The sequence below is a fragment of the Biomphalaria glabrata genome, chromosome 5, assembly GCF_947242115.1.
Source record: "Biomphalaria glabrata chromosome 5, xgBioGlab47.1, whole genome shotgun sequence".
In the NCBI taxonomy this organism is placed as follows: Eukaryota; Metazoa; Mollusca; class Gastropoda; family Planorbidae; genus Biomphalaria; species Biomphalaria glabrata.
In genome coordinates this window covers 13,233,283-13,254,996 of record NC_074715.1, presented here as the reverse complement: position 1 = coordinate 13,254,996, position 21,714 = coordinate 13,233,283, and the positions used below count along the sequence as shown (strand labels likewise).

Genomic DNA, 21,714 nt, shown 5'->3' with positions numbered 1-21,714 from the left:
ATGGAACAAATAAAAGAAAGGGTGAAAAAAGGTAATTTGTAAGATTTTATTAGGAAGATAAAAAGCTACATAATTACACAAACAATTCAAACTTTGAAATTGAAATCAAGAATGAAATACAACTTTAATTCACCTCCAACAGTTTCACAATAAAAGTCAAAATCACACACAAAAAATGTGTACATTTTAAAGAATAAGTATTTGATGTCCTATAGCTTTTTAATTCTTCTCTTATTTTGAAGAAAGACCTTTCTGTTTTCAGACATGGGGCTTTTTACAGGAGGATATTCTTGAAGTAGCAGGTTTGAGCTAGTTACTTTATGTTGAACATGGGATGCTTGTTGCAAATTGTCTAATTGTGTTTGCAAGGTCACAATATTGTTTTTTAGCAATGCTAATTCCTGTTCATAACTTTCTTTCATGTGCTGCATCTTCTGAAAAACAAAAATCATAGAATATCTTTAATAGCTGAAAATAATCCAATACATAAAAAAGGTAAATGTTACTTATTCAGGTAACCATAGAGCCTTGGATAGTTTATTTCAGTTTAAATAAGATCATTTTTATTATGCAGCAATCATTTGAGAAAGAACCAAATGCAACAATTATTAATCTTAAAACAACCAGCTGTCTTAGGAGCCTGTATTAAACAACAAAATGATTGATTACTATATTCTTTCTTCAGTTTTGGTGCTGTCTAGAACACACTGATAAAGTTTATGGATCATTTCTTTAACTATTGATCAATTTGAATAAAATTTCACTTTTGAAAGCAGCGTACAGAATTATTTTCATAGGAAAAGGTTTGCTCAGCTTAAATTTACTTTTTTTTTTCAGAAGCCAATAATTTTATTTTCTATGAAAAAGTGAAAACTCAACTAACTCACTGAGTGTGTAATTCAATAGAAGTACTCAAATTAAAATGAGTAACTTGGCTATATTATTTAATTCCAATGTTTAAATCTTGTACACATAACATTAATAATGCTGTAATATAGATCACTTTAGCTATTTCTTAAGCCATTTAGCTATTCCATAACAGAACATTAAATTGTAGTCATGATGCTTTAAAATGTTGTTCATGATGTGTTACAAATTATTCCCATTCAAATCTGAAGTCTTAACAATGATGATCAAACTTCTACTTTAGGGAGAAAAATATTACTTTGTTTTTAATACATTGTAAACAATTACCACGAAGCAGTTGAAGTTTAGACTAAGTGTAATACACATTTAAAAGCCATTCCAATTACTTAAGCAGAATACGAAGCTCCATTCCCAACAATAAAAACTGAAAGTTATGAAAAGAAATACCAGCAAGCTCAACAACTTTCATCTAGTCATCACAAAACGTGTTCATTAGTGTATTAACTAGGTGTAATTGAAGACCAATGTTCCTCCATGAATACAAATAAATAAGATAAGCTCCTATAACAAGTTAATACTATCAACACTTTGATAAGAATACTCAGATACTAAAGAAACAACTGAGAATCTAAACATTTGTTTCTGTATATATTTTAAATAATAAATGAACATAATGTTGTTTTGGCTAGCATGAAATTTAAAGTTATTAATTACTTTCTGCAGACTCTTGGTGTGCTCAGACTAACATATATTGCTGACTTCTATGATACTAAGTGGAAAAGGTTAAATCCCTATACATACTCACAGTTCTAATTAGATCTTTGCTAAAACCATCATGCTGTTGTTGCACCATCTGTACCTTTTGGCGTTGAATCTCTGTTAATTTGGCTTCATACTGTCCAATGTACAAAAAAAATAATTTAAGTACATTAGAAATTAAATTTGTACAACAAAAAAAGTTAGGTTAAATTATACAATAGATCTTCTGATTAAGCTCTAAAAGCTAACACCATTTAAAGAGTTATAAGGTTCTAGACCACCACTGGATCCCGAAGGTACCATCTAATTTTTTATTTAATTTTTAATTATGTTTTTTTGTACATTTTGATTTGAGAACTACAATAATTGATAAAAAAGGAGTGCTAAGTTTTGTCTAACTCCATGTCACCAGAGAGTGCTGATCATATAAAGAGGCTTGATTAAGATACGCATCCAAGATACCCCTTAAAAGATATGCATAGAAAGCTGTTTGGTGTAGAAACCACTAAGCAGTTCATCTCATACATAAGACTGGTCATGTGATCCCTCCAATTCAATATTAAAAATGAGAACAATTTAGAAGAAATGTAAGAAGAAGAAGGACTCTTTAAATCCAAGTTTTCTTTAAAACCTATATATATATTGTATTAAATTTTGGTAAGGTTATGCTATAAAATGTTTGATCATATTTTTAATTACTAATTTTATTTTTAAATGCAATTTTTTTTTTTGCCTGTTGTCAGTCCTAGGCTCTAAATGGACACATTTTATTCAAGTACTCATTCCCAATCTACAACTTAGACAATTTCCATCAATCCCACCTATTGCATAATTAAGATATGTATAAAAAAAAAAAATGACAATATACTGAAAAGCCCTATCAAAATTTCACCACACCAACTTATTAATATAAAGGTAACACTAAATAATTCCACCTCCCAATTAATCCTAGAGATCTCATTCTTCCTCTCCATTTCTGATGTCTCCAACTGACTCAGTAGCTTCCCCTTGGCTTCTTTTTCTTCATTTAGCTCACTGTTGACTTTAGCAAGTTCTTCTGCAACTATATACAAAATGTTTGTTAGTAGGCCTTTAAAGTAATATTGGAAGTTTTACAAATGGCTGTATGAACCATGAATCTCAAATTTTTGGGATCTTTCAAAATGAATAAACTTCAACTTACATTCTGTGCTGAGCCGAGTTAACAACTCTTTTTTTTCTTTTTCAAAATTTTGTTTCAAATCATTCAAAGCAACATCATGGTTGATCATAGCATCTTCCAGTGCCTATCAAAAAATCAAACAAAGCATTAGGGTTTATTAAAAGAAATTTCTATAAATCAAATAAGAACATGAAACTAAAATGTTATTATACCTTGGTTAGGCTAATAATGGAATATGTATCCTCTGTTTTGGACCCCTCAACTCAAGAAAACATTAAGAAACTGGAACAGACACAAACTAGAGCAGTGAGATTCATAACAAACAAATATTCCCATTTGACTAGAGTAACACCTTTAGTAAAATCACTAAATTTAGAAAGCCTTCAGGATAGAAACCTCAAAAGTAAAGTAGCAATTTTAGGGGCTACATAAAACACTGAACCATAATCTTCAAATACAAGAACAAAATTTAATAAAATACTCAGAAAGTCACAAAGATAAAGGCACATTCCTCGTTCCATATGCTAGAACAAATTTGTACAAATGCTCCTTCTTTCCTGGCACTATTAGAGCATGGAATGGGTTGCCTGAGCTAGCCAGAAAAACCAGTGACTTGGCAGAATTTAGGTCATTGGTTAATATGCATGACTAAATGCATGACGCGTAGGACGTAATCATCTTTTTTTAAGTAACATCTGTATTATATAAGATATCATAAAATAATCTATTTTTTTAAAATAATGCTTGCTAAAAAAAAGACTGTTTAGATTAATCATTTATCAGGGAAAAAAAAGTCAAATTATATTGGATCCATGTCATGGTTAATCAAAACAGCTATTTGTTTTGACAGAATCAAACAGAACTTTCAGACTTAGGTTTCCTAACTTCCTTCACAATTATAAATTAATATGCTCTTTACCCGAACCTCCTGCAGGACAGCAGAGGACAATGGTAAGCAACGCTCAACCTCAGTCCTGAGAGCATTGAATTAGAGCAGTCATCCAAGTAATCCTTTGATAAATGTACTATTATTCCCGCATATGGATAAAACTACATTAAACCATGCCAAAGAATGTCAGCAGGATTTACTAGTCCCCCTACTGAGAAAATTGTGAAAATTCAACAAGCAGAACACTAGAAACATTTTAGCCAGAAACAACAAAAACTTCAGTTCTACAAAGAAAGTAGATATAATGACACTAAAAACATTGACAGCATATGTTGATCAGAAAAGCTTTGAAGATGCCTCTAGTGAATCAATGATCTCAGGATGACAGGAAGTGCATTAAAACTTTGCACTTCTATTTTATGGAAGAGGGAATCAAAATCATTTCCAATATTGTATTTATATTTTAGGTGATTTTGTTCCAGTACAGTTGGTAAAATAAAAAAGATCATACAGAATAATAAGAATAAATAAATAGAATGGAATTTTATAAGACTTTTTTAAAGCAATGGACTGTGTTTTGCAATGATTAAAAGTTAGGGTTCCCCTTTTAGATTTTGTGATTTATAGGGCAGATGATGTTAAGGTCATCTGTTTCTTTGGCCAACAGTTAACTAGCAGGGTGTCATGTGGTCAGCACAATGTCCAACTGCCATTACTTTTCCCGAGTAGTCAGGTACCCATTAGGGGCACCCTTAAAATCCTTAAATTCAAAATTCCAGTCTTCACCGAGATTCGAGCCCAGGACCCCAGGTTCAGAAGCTTAGCAGTTAACTACTCAGCCACCACGCCCCAGTATATTTGCTTCAAATCAATTTTGTCTTTTTTTTTTTTATGAAATATTTTTTATAACCAAGAGTGTTTGTTTGTATGTTTAAAATATAAAGGCATAACTTTGGTTTTAATGATTGTTATGGCCAGATGTATCAATGGGGATAAGCTCGCATAAAACACTCCTCAGTGATATACATCTCACATAAAACACTCCTCAATGATATACATCTCACATAAAACACTCCTCTGTGACAGGTGGGGAAATGTGATGTGTGTTTGGCACGTTTTATGTCTAGGGGATGATTATTTTTAAAACTATCACACCCCCACTTATCAGCATATGAATCGGGAGCAGACACGCAACGAGACAAAGCAATGAAAGATAGATACAAAAGTTAAAATAAAGAATATTTATTTACATAAATATACATATAATAATAAAAAGGGGGAGGGTTTGCATCTATCTCTAGTATATTCTATGTTTAATCATCACTCTTGCACATAATAAGAGAATATGTCACTTTGTCCTCTGACTTAGCTGGTTGTCCTGTTGATGTCGCAGCTGGCTGTGTCCTGGCTTGAGGTTCTGCAGCTGGAGGTGGCGCTCTAGCGGATAGAGGGACGCCGGCGATATAGTTCTTGTGGAGTCTCAGTCCCAAGTTCTAGTATCTGTAGTGGGCACAGTATGGCGGGTGGCCGGATACCGTGGGCACAAGGTTACTGCGGGCAGAGCTGATCTGCCGTGGGCAGCGTAGTTGACAGGATATGTCCAGTGAGTTGCAGAGGGTTGGCGTAGCTATGACGTCTCACCCAGATCTGGTCTATAGGGACGTCGCACCTAATAGCTTGACAGGTGGGCCGTCGAATAGGCGGACAATGCCGATAGCGCCAAGTAGTAGAGTTGAGTAGATCTCCGTAGGCGGTAGATGATGCTCAATAGGAAAGTGCAGTGCTGAATAGCACTAAGCACATAGATAGGCCAGTAGGCAAATAGGCGATAGGTGATTCTTGATAGCAAATACAGTGCTGAATAGCACTAAGCACCTAAATAGGCAATAGGCAGACACCTGAGGGAGGCTGCGGATAAATAAAGACAAGTTAGGACATGTCTCTCATACATCTTATCGATGCCCTCGACTGAGGTGCATTCGTCAGACTGGTAAAATTGCTTTAGAGCATAAAGGGGAGATGATGAAAAATGGGATTTGGAAAATAGATGGCAGATAGTAGCAATATAGAAATGTACATAAAAGGGGAAATAATAATATAAAAATGTACATAGAAGGGGAAATAATAATCTCAAATAAACAACACAGGTGGATAGAGAAAGAGGGGGGGGGTTGAATTGGGCGGTGGTCAGCGATCCTGACGGTATGTTTACATATGACCGTCGATCGAGAACAATGGAGCGCACTTGAATGGAGAGGGTGTCCATTCAAGGGGCGCAACTCTCGTTAGAGTAAAATGAGTAAAGGTGAGATAATTCACTACAGGGGAGATAACTCGTATCTCTTTTCTAGACGCAGTATCAGTGCGCTAGTAAAATTATCAAGGCGGCCAACCGAGATAAAGGAAATAAAATAAGATGTACAAATATATACATGGTTGAATCAACGATCAATTGAGCAACGTAGCATTAATAGATTAATGCAATACATAAATAAATACATAGGGCATGTTTATGTTTTCTACTTACGCCAGTGAGAAATACACAATGCACTAATTAAATATAAATGAAGTAAACAAAATACACATGATGATATCCAATGGAAATAGCACAAAAGTAATTAAGATGGAACTTGTGATTAAGTTCGGCTTACCACCAGGTATTCCTCTAGGAGGGAGAATAAATGATATAGTCCAGACTCGATCGACAGCGATAGAGGAGTGAAAGGGTCTGGCTTGATTTGAATCTACTTATATATAGGCCTGGAGAATGTGGGCGGACACAGGAAATGCCCTAGGCTAAGATTTATCTTACACGTGGGTGGATTTGACTCGAGGTGGGAGCCGCACCTTGGAATATCACGCGGTGTGTTGACCTTTGTAATCTCTTAGATCAAAGAGAGACGTGAGAGAAGGGGGGGGGGGGGGGAGAAGGATTAGCTTGCATTCAAACCAAGGTGGTTTCAACCGCGACCGTCCTTCAGACATCCGGCGGGCAAGACAAAAGAGATTGGGTGTTTACCTTTCCCCGATCAAGGGCAGATAAATGAAAGGACGCGCCTTCGCTATCTCCAATGTGGTCAACTAAGTCTAGCCTGGAGGAGAAAAGGTGGTGCGGGTGGAGAATTCAGGGGTAGGATGGGGGAATAATTAAAATAAAATAAATAAATAATGAAAAATAATAATTAATGCTGTGATAATTTTGAGTGACTCTGACAGCGAGTTTTTGACTTGTCACATCCTCAATGATATACATCTCACATAAAACACTCCTCAGTGATATACATCTCACATAAAACACTCCTCAATGATATACATCTCACATAAAACACTCCTCAATGATATACATCTCAAATAGCCCCTAACAACCAGATCCAGCAGTTGGCTTACTTATGTGGCTTAGATATGGTTTAGGTGTAGGAAATGAGGTGAATAACTGGTACCGGTAGGCTACCTCTAGAACTGGGAGATTCCAGCATATGCTGCTTGACAGCGTAGTAAAGCTTTAGGGGTCAAACTTGAGGAGAAAATGAGGAGTCGTGCCCCTTACTTAGGCATTGTGACTATCAACCCTAGTATTGCCTCTAATGCTTCTAATAGCACCTGCACTGACTTGCCAAACATTGCAGTGCATTCCAATGGATCACACCATCATGTTTATGTAATAAAATCAGTTAATAGGTAATCATATGATGTGATCTGATTAATAGGAATTGACTATTTTAAACAATTATGATTTAATATTAGTTTTATGTCTCAATTATTATATTTGGCTTGTTCATACAAATATTTACCTTCTCTTTACAAAATAGTTGCTCTCTCAAACTTTCTAGCTCATCTGTCAACAGAAAATTAAATAGTCTAGAAAATGTTTTAAACACTATACATCTGGGTTGATATAAATCATTACTGAAGAAAAAATAATGATTTTTTTTTTACATTTTTTATTGTAATATGTATATATATAATTTTATAAGACATAACCATGTTCCCCCCAGTGTTCAATTTGTTTTCTTTTTGTTGTCAATGTCTGATAGACAACATACACAAACTACTTTATTAAAAATATAAGCTGTCATACTATAGATGTTCATAACACACAGGTCATTCAAATATTAACAACCAGACTTTCTCAGAAACCATACTTATCATCCAATCTATTAACAGAATCAGGCAGTAGGCAAACACTGATCCATCCCTGCAGGTTGCTAAGATCAGCCAGTATACACACATCTGTCAGCCACAAATAGTGACAATAACTGAGAAAAATTAAAGAAATATGTCCAAAGTCTGAGTCTTCATGCAGTACTTTAAACAGCCTATCACTCCTTAAAAAGGTGCAGGCATCCAAGAAAATTTAAATACCTATTTAAGTGTTAAATCAATACTCACTATCAAGTACTTTCATTGCTTCCACTTTACTTTGATACTTTTTTATTGACTCTTGCAAGTTACTACATTCTAAAATAAAAAAGGAAGAAAACTATTCCACATACATGTAGGGGGTACCAAAAAGGACATAGAATAGGGCCTATAGCTTTATGTTGAAATAATGACAAAGTTTATACATCTAAATGTCAGGTATAAGAACTTTACAGTGATTTCACTAAATCTGTGATAGGATGAAACAGTAGCAGTGAGAGCTCTAAAGAATTTGTATGAATATCTTATATTTTCATTACAACCAACTCATCTTTGAAATATATTTGCACCTTACTACACCATTTCAATGAGGTAATTTAAGTAAACTTTATGAGGATAGTTTAATAGTTTAGTTGAGTAATACAGAACATTATCCTGGTAATTCATACTTTTTAAAAATATAATGGTTTGTCTTTGTAGTTAACCATCAGGCTAGTTCAGCAGTGTTAAATTTAGAGCATTGTTTAAATAGTAAAAAAAAACAACAAAAAAAAACATGAAACAAAACCAAATATATAACAAAAGAGTCCAACCTAAGTGAAGAGAAGCATTAGTTTGTTTCAGTACTTCGGATTCATCCAGTGACAGTTGTAATTTATCCTTGGCTTCTTGCAAGTTACTCAGCAAGTCAGTAAAGAACTAATGAATCAATAAAAAAATTTTCAATAGTATTTATGCAAGCCATTGGTATTTGTATTGACAGGCCATATTTTAAGACTGGTCAACCAATCAAATAATTAAATATCAATATTATTATATTTAAATTTTTTTTAGCTTTTGAAACATTCCTTGATAATTATTAGCCTAGCCTGTTAAGATCCAAAGTAGCCTAAAAATATTTGTCTGTTGTTAAAACCAAGCAACAGCATATTTAAATCTATAATAAAATAATATTAATATAGACTTCAGAGCTAGAGATATAGATCTATTAATCTAAAAATTATATATATATATTGTTAGGGTTACCAGACGTCGAGCAAAAGGAGGACATTCTTAAGTTGGCATTGAACTAAAATGGAAAAATGTCTGGCTTTCACTATGTTGTTTAATGTTATGGTATGCTATTACTCATAAGTGAAATATTAAATTGGCATGCATATACTACTACCTAAATGAATGGGGTATTGTTGGGAACAATAAAGGCCTACAGTTTTTTTACTGCAGCTTGAACAAATATTTGGCAGGACAGTAAGAGAACACTTTTTTGGACAACCTTATTCATTAACAATGATATTCCATAATTAACACTGTTCATTTGAAACCTTTTGAAAAGTGGTCTTTTAAATTTTTGAATTTATCTTTTGAGAAGTGTTTCCAATGAACAACACAAAGTCACAGCATACTATTGTCAATCAAGACAAGAACAGAGCGGTACAAAAACTCGTTCGTACCTTACTTGGTCTGACTTTATCAACACCACCCTTTGATCAGGAAACATGAAAAGGACCAAGATGTGTCTAGGTGCTGAATGAACTCTTTATGTTGCGTCTGTTCTATTTATGTGAATGTTTCTGTTGTGTTGTTTTATATGAGAAAAGAGTCCTTGTAATCACAACAAATTTTCCATAGGGATCAATAAAGAAGTCTTATTCTTAGTGGTCTGACAAAATAGACTCTCCATTGACTCAATGAGAGACATATCAGAATATGAATTCTGTTCAAAAAGTACAACCTAAAGTAAATGTTGCTTGCTCTGAGAAATAAGATAATATTATAAATAGGCCCTTCATCTTTCTTCCTGTCCCCTTTTGCATGCATGTGTCTGATAACCTTGACTCTGCCCTATCGATCTACAGTCTAGCTAGACTGACTAGCAACTACTAGAATCTATTATATTATCTATGCATATCATAGATCTAGTAGATCTAGAGCCTGTAGTCTAAAAGTGCATTAGTAGAATCTAGAATCTAGCTACATTTGACCACTGCGTCCACTGGTTCAAGACTTCATCATGATCATTGCACATGGTTGCCTCTGGTCCTGGCTCTTTGGTTTGTTCTGCCATAATTCTTTAATTATTCAACTAGATTACAGATCTACAATATTAAGTATCTAGATTCTAGGTCTAGATTAAAATAAATACTAGGTCTAAATTAAAGTGGTAGGCCTAAAAGTTACTACAACTAGATCTAGATCTATAGATAATAATATTTTTTATAAACTAGATTTATAACACTATCTGCGGTGACTATCATCATATAGGCTATGATAAAGATACATTGATTTTTGATACTATTAATACTGAGTTAACTGAGTATTATTGAATAGGCTAAAGTTATAGACGTTACTGTCACTAGACTTCAATGTCAATGTAATCTGAAGTAAAGATCATGGACATGATCATGACATTTATGATGATGCATAGGCCTATTTAGATCTAGTCGTATGACGTAATTATAATATCTTTTTTTTTTAAAGTTACATCTGTAATACAGATCTAGAATAGAATCTAGTCTAGATACGTAAAAACTAAAATTAAAAATAAGATAGAATCTATTAGATCTAGTAAAATTAGGCCTAATATTTTCAGCACTTAAAATGTTATTCCCTAAACTTATCAAGTGCAAATAAAAAATAAAAACTAGAATCACTCGTTGATATTTAGAATCTAGATCTATACCTGGAACAATAAAAACAAATAAAATCTTATATCAGACAAAAAAAATGCAAAGGCCTACACAAATGGTTAGAATCTAGATTAAATCTAGACAGGGCCGGCCGTTAATCCACTGCAACCTATGCGAACGCAGTGGGCCACGCACTTTCATAGGCCACGCGCTAACTCTAGGTGCAAATTATACACTTTATATTTTTATATCTAACAGATTTCTGAATTACCAGGAGCTCCTGTGAATCTCCTGAAATTGCAAAATATACGAAAAAGTCCTCGAAATCTGAATTTAGGCCTATTAAAATATTTTGAAAACTCATAAAAATCTGAAATATAGACAATATTGTCATTTTATGGTGTCTTTCAATAGGGAAAGTGCCAAACTTAACCTACGCGCAATTTAAAAAAAAAAAAAAGCTGCATTATACAAAACCCGTAATTGTGGCATCTGGAGAGAGAATCGTCCGGCCGGCCCTGGATCTAGATCTAGGTTTAACATACTATTAGACACTCCACACATTGCAATGGGGGTTTACACGAAAGTCAAACTAAGAACTTGGTTTAATCTCATCGACTTTTTTTCCTACTCGACATTGAACTTGCTGTAAAAGTGCATTACGGTACTAGATTCTAGATATAAATCACTAATTTCACTATAAATGGTCACTGACAGCGCTTAAAATTTTCAACCTCAACGTAGCGCTCGGGTGGAAAACCGTCGTTAGTAGGCCTAGACTATAGATGATTAGGCCAGTAGGGAAGCAAAACAAAAACACCGTAGGGGTGACTATAGGCCATAGACCCTAATGATCGAGTGCATATTGCATTGCATCTGAGTGGGGGGCGGTCCTATTTTTATAGAGAAAACATAGTTTATGAACACAATTATAATATAAACTACATATTGATGTTTTAATCCATTTGTATATTATGTAGCACACAGACTCTGATCTCAAATTTTATCACTAGTAAATATAAAATGAAAAATGGTTGTACCAGGTGGGAGGGTCGGGCGATACATGCAATCGCCTTCCGCCCATCGGACAAACCAATACTTTTTTTTTTATTTATTTATTTTAGTTAAGAAATTACAAAATTAAAAAAAAATGTCTCTGATATAATTTATATTTGTTATAAATTAAATTCTTATATCGAAGAATTCGTTAATGACAAATGCAATCATTAGCAGAAATTATAAAAAGGAGCGAGGATTAACATTTTCACTCTACCGCCCTCTCCCCTTTCCAGACGAAAACATGACGTTTTAAAACAGAATAGTCAAATATGTCGACAGAGTTTAGGCCTATGTAATTGCACACGAATTTATCTTATTTATTTTAAGAAAGACTTTGTTTTGGAAAATTTAGAATTCATACAAAATTTTCCATTATGAGGGTAACAATTGAGATGAGTTCTAAACCCAAATATTATTTTCCTAGTCACCTTTTATTTCCAACCTTTACTCATATGAATATTTTTCTATTGTATAAAAAAAAATAATATATATATATTATGTCTATGAGTAGAATCTAATTGGTCCTTTTAATTTCTCCTCCCACTTCCGAAATTTTTTTTAGAGCTTTGAATTATAATAGGCATATAGTTCTGTAACAAAACAAAGTTACAAACATGCCTATTGAACAAAATGTATCACTTACAAATGAGCTTTTTTTTAAATATTATTTTTCGAATATTTTTTTTTTTCGGCGGCGATCCTCAAAGTCTTAATCTAAATATGTGTTAACTTTTCAATGAACAAATCGGTTGTATTATAGTATGGGCCTGTAAATTCACATTAGAATATTTTCAAGTAAAACATTATTCAAAAGGTCCTTTTTTTTTAATAGGATGAATAATGAGCAGCAGATGTCAGGAGAATGTGTTTCTGCAGTGAATAATGCAAGAAAACGCTTTTTACTGCGCTCCCCCAGACCCCTAGCTGTCAAGAGAAAGGCATCAAAATGGCTGTTTCCCAGAAGGTTGAGAAACTTGCTTTATTTTTTAATATATGTATATATGTTGTATGCGTGTATGCTTAGGGTTAGGGTTTACTGGGCGTTAGGGTTAGGGTTTGGAAAAAAAATCCCCCCCACTCCAAATTTCTGGATCCGCTAGTGCATCTCATATATCCACCATAAACAATAAAACATGAAATGCGTAGGACGTAATTATCTTCTTTTTTGAAGTAACGTCTATAATATATAAGACAAGAAACCAGAACTTACAAATAAAAAAACAAAACCTAATAAAATACTCAGAAAGACACACAGATAGAGGCACATTTATTCCGTATGCTCAAGGGGGGGGGGGCACGGGGGAGTTTTAAATTTTCCCTTCCCCCTCCTCAACTCACCCTTGCTACGCCACTGTACCTGGTCTGCATTTTCTCCAGTGAGGTCTCCCTATAGACTCTATATATCATTTGATAACATGTGATTGGAAATAGGCTGCTGGAGCTCCGGAAAAAGGTTTCCTTGCAGCACTCCTACGTATGTCCTAATCGGCTTACACAGGTAAAAAACAAAAACAGACCAATGCCCAATACTAACTTTGGATCCGAAAGAGTACCCTCTGCATGGTGTTGTGAATGAAATGGCTAGAAACGAAGAAAAACAACTCGCAAGACTGAACCGTGTTTATTTATTGCAGCAAAAGGAAGGTTGGTAAATTTTAATTTATACCGTTAGTTCAGTTAAAATAAAGTAAGAGTTAAGAGACACTCAGGCAGTAAGACTAAGACTCAGTAAGAGTAGATCTCAGTAGACTTGAGTAGATTCTCAGTAGTGAGCAGTAACTTACGACACTTACGTTTATCGAACAAGTTAAGCTCATTCGCCGACATTTTTTATGTTTGAATTTGTGTATCTCCGTAAAAATTAGACCTAGAAAAAAACTGATTGTATCTGTGAACTCCTCATCCACTTTTCTTAAAAAGTAGACATGTTTTATTCTATTACTACTCATAGTTAAACTTATATTTGGGTATTAGTATACGACACTAGAAACGCTAAATTAGGTTTCTCTTATATTTTCAGAATATGCAGAAAAAAATGCAGATTACAAATATGTAATTTGATTTCCTCGGAGATTAATAGTTTTTAAAATATATATTTTTTAAGTTTTATTTCTTATTACCATATATTGTCATTGGAAATACGCCATTTTGGTTTTAAGGCTTAGTACTAGACTATCTCCCTTGAATTACTTGCCAACTTTTTTCTGTTGCTGTTTTGTCTTTCTTTCTAGCAGCTATTAGATCTAATATTAAAATTCATTTAAAATGCAAACAATCTTTTGTACTTTGAAAAATAACTAAAAATCGAAATTAAAATCATGTAGTTAAAGTAATAACAACAGACAAAAAAATTAATAGAAAAATAAAAAAAATAACTCTAAGCCTAACAAAATATCTTTTATTGGCAAAATAAAAGTAATTAAATAAATAGATACCGGTACCCTGACTTTAAATACATGAAAATAATGGACATAAAAATTGTTATTTAATGATGAAATTAATGACATGCAAAAGAAAAATGTGGTATCTTTTAAAAAATGGGTATATTTCTATGTATTTTTATGTAATAAAATACAAAGGCAAGAAAAATAATCAAATAGCCAAATAGATCTAATCTGAATATATTGTAAGATGAAATATTAATCAACACTTAAAAATTTAGGCTAAATCATCATACTCCAAGCAGTGGATTTGGCAAAAAAACGGTTACATGTGGCCTCTTGTGGTACAACCACATCAAAGTGATTACCATTTGTATGCAATAGTGTTATATTGCAGCATATATGGTTGTCTGTGTGAGATAGTATGTATGTGTTTGCATCATGAAATAAAGGTTTTAATAATAGCCATGAGTATTTTGTTTTGTTGTGGTTTGGTGAGAATGTATAGATGTCTCTTTGCAGTAGTGTAGCAGCTGCAAGCATTTCTGCAGATTTGTCCCATGTTTTTTCATCAGCTCCATATGCTGCTGTTAAAAAATATATGGTAGCTATAAGTACAAGTTCTTTATCCTTCTCTTATTATGTACGGTAACTTATAATCATATTGAATGAAAAACAATGCACAATATAAGAACAAGCAATATCTACAACAAGGTAGAGAAAGTAATGATAGGCTTGAAGAGTGGAAGGGAACTGCTTTTATAACAGATTCGGGAAATGTTACAATGGCATCACAGTTAGTAACCTTGTGATGGCTCCAAATAGGGATAGGGCGATGAAAATCAAAGGCTTAATCAAATCTCTTTAATGAGATGAAAGAGCTTCAAGATAAAAATACTATGTCACTACTTCTGTGGACCAAATAGGGGAGGGGGACTAGACTCTATGACAATCAGAGTGTATTTGTCATACATAACTACTTCTTGATGTAACTACTTATAGACTGCAGGCCAACACGATATGATCCAACCACGGGAGTTTTTGTCGTACATAACTATCTGTACAAGCTGGCCGACATTATAGGATACAACCAAGAGAGTTTTGATCGTGACATGGTTTATGTTGCATCACGTTTCAGTCTTAGTCTCATCCGACTAGACCTCAGTTGAACTGCATGTCGGTGAAACGAACCGACAAAGAAAGCGAAGAAGGATAAATTTTGACCAAATAAAACACCGTACCTTGCCCTTCTCCCTTTATGAGCATACCAGCGATCCTAGCAGTAGATGACCTAATATGACCACGGCGCCGGCGAAGCTCCGAGCAGGGGAAGGTGATTACATCACACCTAGTTCTGCCGTAAAGACAAAGATCGCGTGTGTCGGCCGGCGCAGCGAAGCTCCGAACAGGGGAAGGTGATTACATCACACCTAGTTCTGCCGTAAAGACAAAGATCGCGTGTGACGGCCGGCGCAGCGAGGGTTTAAAGGTACGTAAGAATAAACGGAGACAATCGCCACCTGTACGGTACGGCGGGAGAGAAAAACTTGATTTGGACTCCGTAACGGAATGTAATACATGGGCGCTAGTGGATCCATGTGAAGAGAAGGGTTGGTAGGTGGAGTCGCTACCCCCCACACACACACACAACTACACATCTTAAACAAATTTAGTGTAATAGGTGAGGAGTTTTTTTTTTTAAATGAACTCCGAAAGTAAAGATGCATAAATTATCTAAATAATAGTGTATATGCTTCTTACCTGTTTCTTTATACATTGGCTTTTGTTCCCCACTCTACGCAAAGTAAATTTCAGATTGTGAAACATGATAGTTTAACAGGTGCTACGTAACGTTTAACAAAGACGTTCGTGATCTAGTTACACTCGACCTATCCTCCCTCCAAGAGAGGTGGAGCCAGAGGTAGTGGTAAGAGTTATAAACACAGACATTAGTCTTATCTGATCATAAAACACACGCCAAAAAATCTCTGGTAGACAGTAGACTCCACTCAGAAGACCTTACGGCGAAAGAGAAAGGGACACTGATCTGTGTCAGCTTCATAAAATTCTTTCTCTTCGTGGTGTGATTTTACGAAAATAGAGAGCGCTCAAAATTCGTTAGAAATGTATAGATCTAACTGTAGTCTTAATCATCAACAGATAAACATAAAAGTATTATTTCTTATAGTAATAAGTTTCCCGTACTAGATCTATATCATTTATTGTCATTGCTCTAAAAAGATCACTAAGTCATAATGCATAATTTTGTTCAAAAAAAAAAATTAAATTAAACATAACATGTATATATAGATGCGTGTTTCATTTCATTTAATTCATGCATATTTGTTTTTTTTATTTTATCATTATTTCGCTTTGCTTGGTGAGTTAATATATTAATTATAGATCTAATTGTTAACATATATTTCTTAATTAATAATTTCATAAGTAGAAAAAAAGAAGAAACAACAAGTTCATCAATTTATTAATAACATTTTATTTAGACCTTCATTTCAGTAAATACACTTAAAAAATCATAAGTTGACAGCATAAGAACAAAAACTCTCTTTAAAAAAAGTTATTGAAAGTTCAATATAGGTAAGGGAGATAAATATTGTTAACAAACAACACGGTGGTCGGCAAAGGTATCTGCGTATCTAAACTATTACCCATATTTGATATTAAAATGGCTCAGGTTGATGATTTCAAAAGCTTAAATTATCGAACACTTTTTTAGCTTTATCTTATCTTATCGAACATATTAGGAACTTATCGAACACACGAGAAGTATGGTGTTTTAAAAGTGTTATAATCTTAAAATTTTGTGAAAAGTATGGTGTTTCAAAAGTGTTATAATCTATATTTTTTTTTATTTATATCATTTTCTTTTTACGCCATGTCAAGAAAGACAGATTTTTAGTCATTTTCAAATGGTCCACATCGAAGGAATCTATCACTGATCAGCTCTGCTTAGAAACTGACGGTGCTAAGCCCAGTAACGCATTACCGTAGTACTTATTTAGGTCTAAGCTATTTTGAGACATAAGGCCATTAATAAATTAAATCCAGATATTATTTATTTGAGGGAGAGCCTAATAAGCTTTAAATTTGGTAGCCAATAGATAATCGCGCCCTCCCCAAGTCATTGCAGGACACAACAGTTTAATTGGTTGACCTAAAAACGAAACATACGGTACGCGGCCCTACGTAACTAGCCGCCGATCTAGCACGCTCAGTGTATGTAACAGCCCAAAAGTCAGTGCTAGATATTTTTCGATCTGGGTGGGGGGGGGGTGCTGAAAAGCTATGGTAGCTTGCAAGCTGTGTTACCTATAGATGTAGATAAATCCGCCCTCCCTAAACCACCTGGTTAACCAAAAAAAAAAAAAACGTATTTTAGAGCACGCTTAGTATTTGTCACACACACGCACAAACAACATATCTATATATACTACGTATCTATCATGCCTAGTGTTTGTGACCTAATTAGCGGCTTGACCGTAGGTTCTCGACTGATGGCTCCTCCCCCTTTCCCCTCAACATTGTTCTTACTACAACTTGAACAATGTTTTGGGGCTGTGTTGATGGCCTGGTTTACACCTGTGTGTTGGGCTGTCACTGACCATTTTTTTTTTGTTGTGTGTTAGTCTGGTGGCTGCGTTTGGATTGAGTCTTGAAATTTACGTTGTTACTTTGCACTGAAAAAGTGTGAATGTTGGAGAGTGGAAGCGCGGGTAATAGGGGGTGTAGGCAGAATAGGAGAGTGGTTAAATGCGTTATTGTTATTATTTTGTGTATTTGTGATGTTTCAAAGGAGTGTCTTTGTAGCGCATTATGAGCTTTATCATACTTTATGGCAAATATTTTATAGACTCGGCGCCACACGTCTAGATCGAGGAGCACAACTGACTCTATGTATTTGAGGCTGACGTCACATTCTAATGGTCGATCAATTATTGATGATCTCTGGATACAGTGTCTTGACTGTTTCTCTCCCCCACCCCCCGACCTTTTTTTTTTACCTGCCCAAGACATTTTTATTTCAAAATACCATATCTGCATTCTATACCTCCCCCTTTGCCCTTTCGTTTTATTAATATCTCTTCACATCAAGTACATGCGCTAGGTATTGGTATTTATAACACATAATTCAGAAGTTAATAGAATCGGGCAAATTCAGAAGTTAATAGAATGGGGCATCTGAAAAAGAAACAACAACTGAATACATTCCACAACTGAATACACTCTATTTCTTCCCATGGTTGGCCATAGATGCCATTGGCATCAAGCTATAATATATAATATATGTGTCATAAAATCAAGCTTTTAAAATGGGTACAATTAGTGCATATCGATGTAAATCTATTTACTTAAAAAAATATAGCACATTTACGGTAAACCACAAATAGCTGATACAAATTGTAACATATGATTTATTTATATCTGTACTTTGCATTACATTATTTTAAAAAATAACAATTAAAAAATATATAATTTAAATATTTTGTCTTCTTTGGGTTATATCCCTTTGATGTTTATTTTTAACATTAAAATGGCGTTCGATATCTTACGAAGCTAAGATTGCTTATATAAAAACTGCTATTATCGAACACCCCCTTTTTAAACCTCAATTTTCATGTTTAGGTAACAAAGGACACTTTCAAATAAATAGTTGTAAATATTTCTCAGCCTAATTAGAAGCGTATTATATAGTTTTTTTGAGCTGAAGCGTCATAAGCATTAAAAAATACCCTTAACCCGAGACTCACTCCACTCTTCCCAAGAGGTCAAAAAATGTGAAATTTTTATACCAATATTACCAATGCACTTTGAATATAAGTAAAAAAATGATCCTCGGGTGAAAATGAAACTAATTATAACTTAACTATCAAGAAATGGACGATGCACAATAAGAATGGACTAGTTTCTTTATAATCATCGAAATAAAGGAGAATTTTAAAAAATACAATGGGGTGTTCGATAAGTACCTTAAAACGAAGGTGTTCGATAGATGTAAGTTACTCTAGTATTAGTATTACTATTTAATTTTAAAACTAACTAGACTAGGTGTCTAGAGTCTAGACTCTAGTCTAGTGTCACTAGTGAGATAGTGATCATCATAGTGTACTAGTACTACTGTACTACGACTCTAGTAAGTCTAGTACTAGTTAAACTTAGTAGTTATAGTTATACTACTAGAGTTAACTAGAGTCTAGACTAGTCTAGAGACTAGAGTTAGTAGAGTGTCACTAGTCTCACTAGAGTACTCTAGACTAGAGTAACTAGAATCTAGATGATTCTAGATCTACTCACTACTCAATCATACTCACAATAGTCAGTCAGTAGTGTCAATAGTCAATACTTATACTTTTATATTAAGTTATATAATGTTATAGTTATACTAGACTCAATTAATAATAGACTTAATAGACACTACATCTATGACTATCATCATACTAATAGTATTATTAGATTATACTAATTAGATCTACTATAATTAATAATTATAGTATTATTTATAGATCTACAATCGGGTGTCAAATCTATTCTAATTCTAGATCTAGAGTCTATATAGATTATAGATGTATTGTTACTGTTTTTGATTTTTGTACAAAAAAAAAAAGAAAGGACAAGAGACTCTCTGATACCGTAAAGACCTAGATCTAGATCATAGTAGATCTCTATAGCCTATCCTATGTATATAGTATAGATTCTACATTTTTTATTATTTTATACACACAAAAATAGTCTATTTAATCATAAGTTAGTTAATCATGATTAAGTTAATGTTATCACTTATGAGTTATGATGACTTATCATATTATATATATATCACCAACTAGATTTTAAAAAAAAGAAAATTAATCACTGTCTTCTAAGTCTATTTTATAATAGTAATTAATAGATATAATTATTTAAATTATAATGATCTAGATAGTAGATCTAGAATCTAGTAAACACTAGATTAAAAACTAGATTGTACTAGAATTTACTAGATCTAGGGCCAATCTAGGCTAGGACAAGCTAGGTGACTAGTCACAAGCGGAGGCAGGGCAAGGCATAATACAATAGCCTGTCCTAATAGACTCTCTAACTCTAGAGACAGTTTCAGTTACACAGTATTATTATAAGTATAATACTGCCTATATGACAGGATCATGATCTAGATATCTAACTCTAAGTTGTCGGTGAGCGATTTGTCGGGTGAACAAATTTTCGCGTGTATGAATGGTTGTGGAGCCATAGACCTAGAATTGGATGCCCATCATATACAATTTAATCAAGTTATGGGCCAGAGTGTATAGAAATGCCCCTGGCTTATTTTGACAACCAGTTCATCCCTGATCAAGATCAAATATAAATATAGTACTCTACTTATTTTATCTACCTGATACTAACCTATTAATAGTCATAGTGCCTAGTGCTTGATATTATCGGGTCTAATTGTCTACTAGCCCAGTGCTTTTTGCATGAAAAAGATTAAACTTTACTAAACAAATTATAGTTGTATATAAAATATATATATATAGAATGAGTCCTATGACATTTGGACATGAAAGGTTTTTGCAAATTGACTTGATCTGCCATGTTTGCTGTATCCAAATTAGAGTTGAAATTTCTAATGCATTTAAAAAATCAACAATTCCAGACTACAGTTACATATATATATAAGGATTTTTAGCATTCCCATAGTGATGACATTGCAACATTCTAACTTACAGAGAAATTGATTTCAAAGGCATGCATTATATAATTTTAAAATATGAAGCTAGTCCTCAATCTTCTTTGAATATAAAACCAATTATATTAAAATAAGTCCAGTTCAAAGCTACTCCATGTGTATCCATTGTAACAGTCAAATAGATTAGATTTAGTAAAAACTGATCACATTAAAATTTGTATTTAATTAGTAAAAAAAAAGTAAAGTAGAGTTCCATTTCCAGACCTTGTGGTCTATAGGGCAGATGATGTAAAGGTCATTTGTTTCTGTGGCCTACAGTGAACGAGGGTGTCATGTGGCCAGCACAGTGACCAACTGCCTTTACTTTTCCCCAACTAATGTCAGGTACCCATTAGGCCTGGGTTGAACTCAGAGGCGCCCAAAGATCCCAAAATGAATAATCCAATTCTTCACCAGGATTTGAACCCGGGACCCTCAGATTCAGAAGCCAAGCCCTCTACCTCTCAGCAACAGCGATTTAATTAGTAGGCTTGGTGTACTGCAAACTGGTTTATTTTAACTCTTACTATTTTCACCCAACTCTTGAACAGACAAAAACATAATGCATCACATAATACAATATTCATTATGTTTATTTCAATGAATAATTGAATACATGATGAATTGTCATACATCATACTGTTATTATAAAATGAGAGCTTGGAAATAATACTTGAAGTAAACAATTATAAAGAAGAGTCTCCACTATAAATTTAACTATCTCAATCTCAAGACAATTACACATGTACACTCATTCCAAACTTTCTAGGTAGGCCTGCATTTATACATGTGAACCCTGACTGGGATTCATGTCTTAAACTGGCATATGGTCATAATTGTGAAGATATGTGAGACTCCTGTGATTGGATTTCTTCTTATGCACTGTACACAAC

General features: G+C 33.8%; 2 protein-coding genes across 6 annotated transcripts in view; one reads left to right on the top strand and one right to left on the bottom strand.

Annotated features, from left to right (window-relative positions):
- Positions 1 to 27: 27 nt before the first annotated feature.
- Positions 28 to 16,370, bottom strand: LOC106062877 (coiled-coil domain-containing protein 152-like). Of its 5 annotated transcripts, none has more exons than XM_056031063.1 (8): positions 15,865 to 16,370; positions 8,630 to 8,735; positions 8,067 to 8,135; positions 7,469 to 7,512; positions 2,810 to 2,912; positions 2,562 to 2,689; positions 1,673 to 1,762; positions 28 to 434 (listed from the first exon to the last, which is right to left on the bottom strand). In XM_056031063.1, the coding sequence occupies exons 1-8, from the start codon at positions 15,928 to 15,930 to the stop codon at positions 210 to 212; spliced, it is 831 nt and encodes a 276-aa protein (XP_055887038.1). In that variant the 5' UTR covers positions 15,931 to 16,370; the 3' UTR covers positions 28 to 209. The 5 variants fall into 5 exon arrangements, with proteins under 5 accessions (XP_055887038.1, XP_055887039.1, XP_055887035.1 ...); XM_056031064.1 differs by lacking the exon at positions 15,865 to 16,370 and adding an exon at positions 13,843 to 14,304; XM_056031060.1 differs by lacking the exon at positions 15,865 to 16,370 and adding an exon at positions 13,516 to 13,648.
- The window catches only part of LOC106062898 (uncharacterized), a 22,862-nt gene continuing 14,419 nt past the window's right edge, over positions 13,272 to 21,714 (top strand). Inside the window, exon 1 of the mRNA XM_013221216.2 lies at positions 13,272 to 13,366. Coding sequence (XP_013076670.2) covers positions 13,300 to 13,366 — 67 coding nt within the window. The 5' untranslated portion in view covers positions 13,272 to 13,299. The remainder of the gene's footprint in view (positions 13,367 to 21,714) is intronic.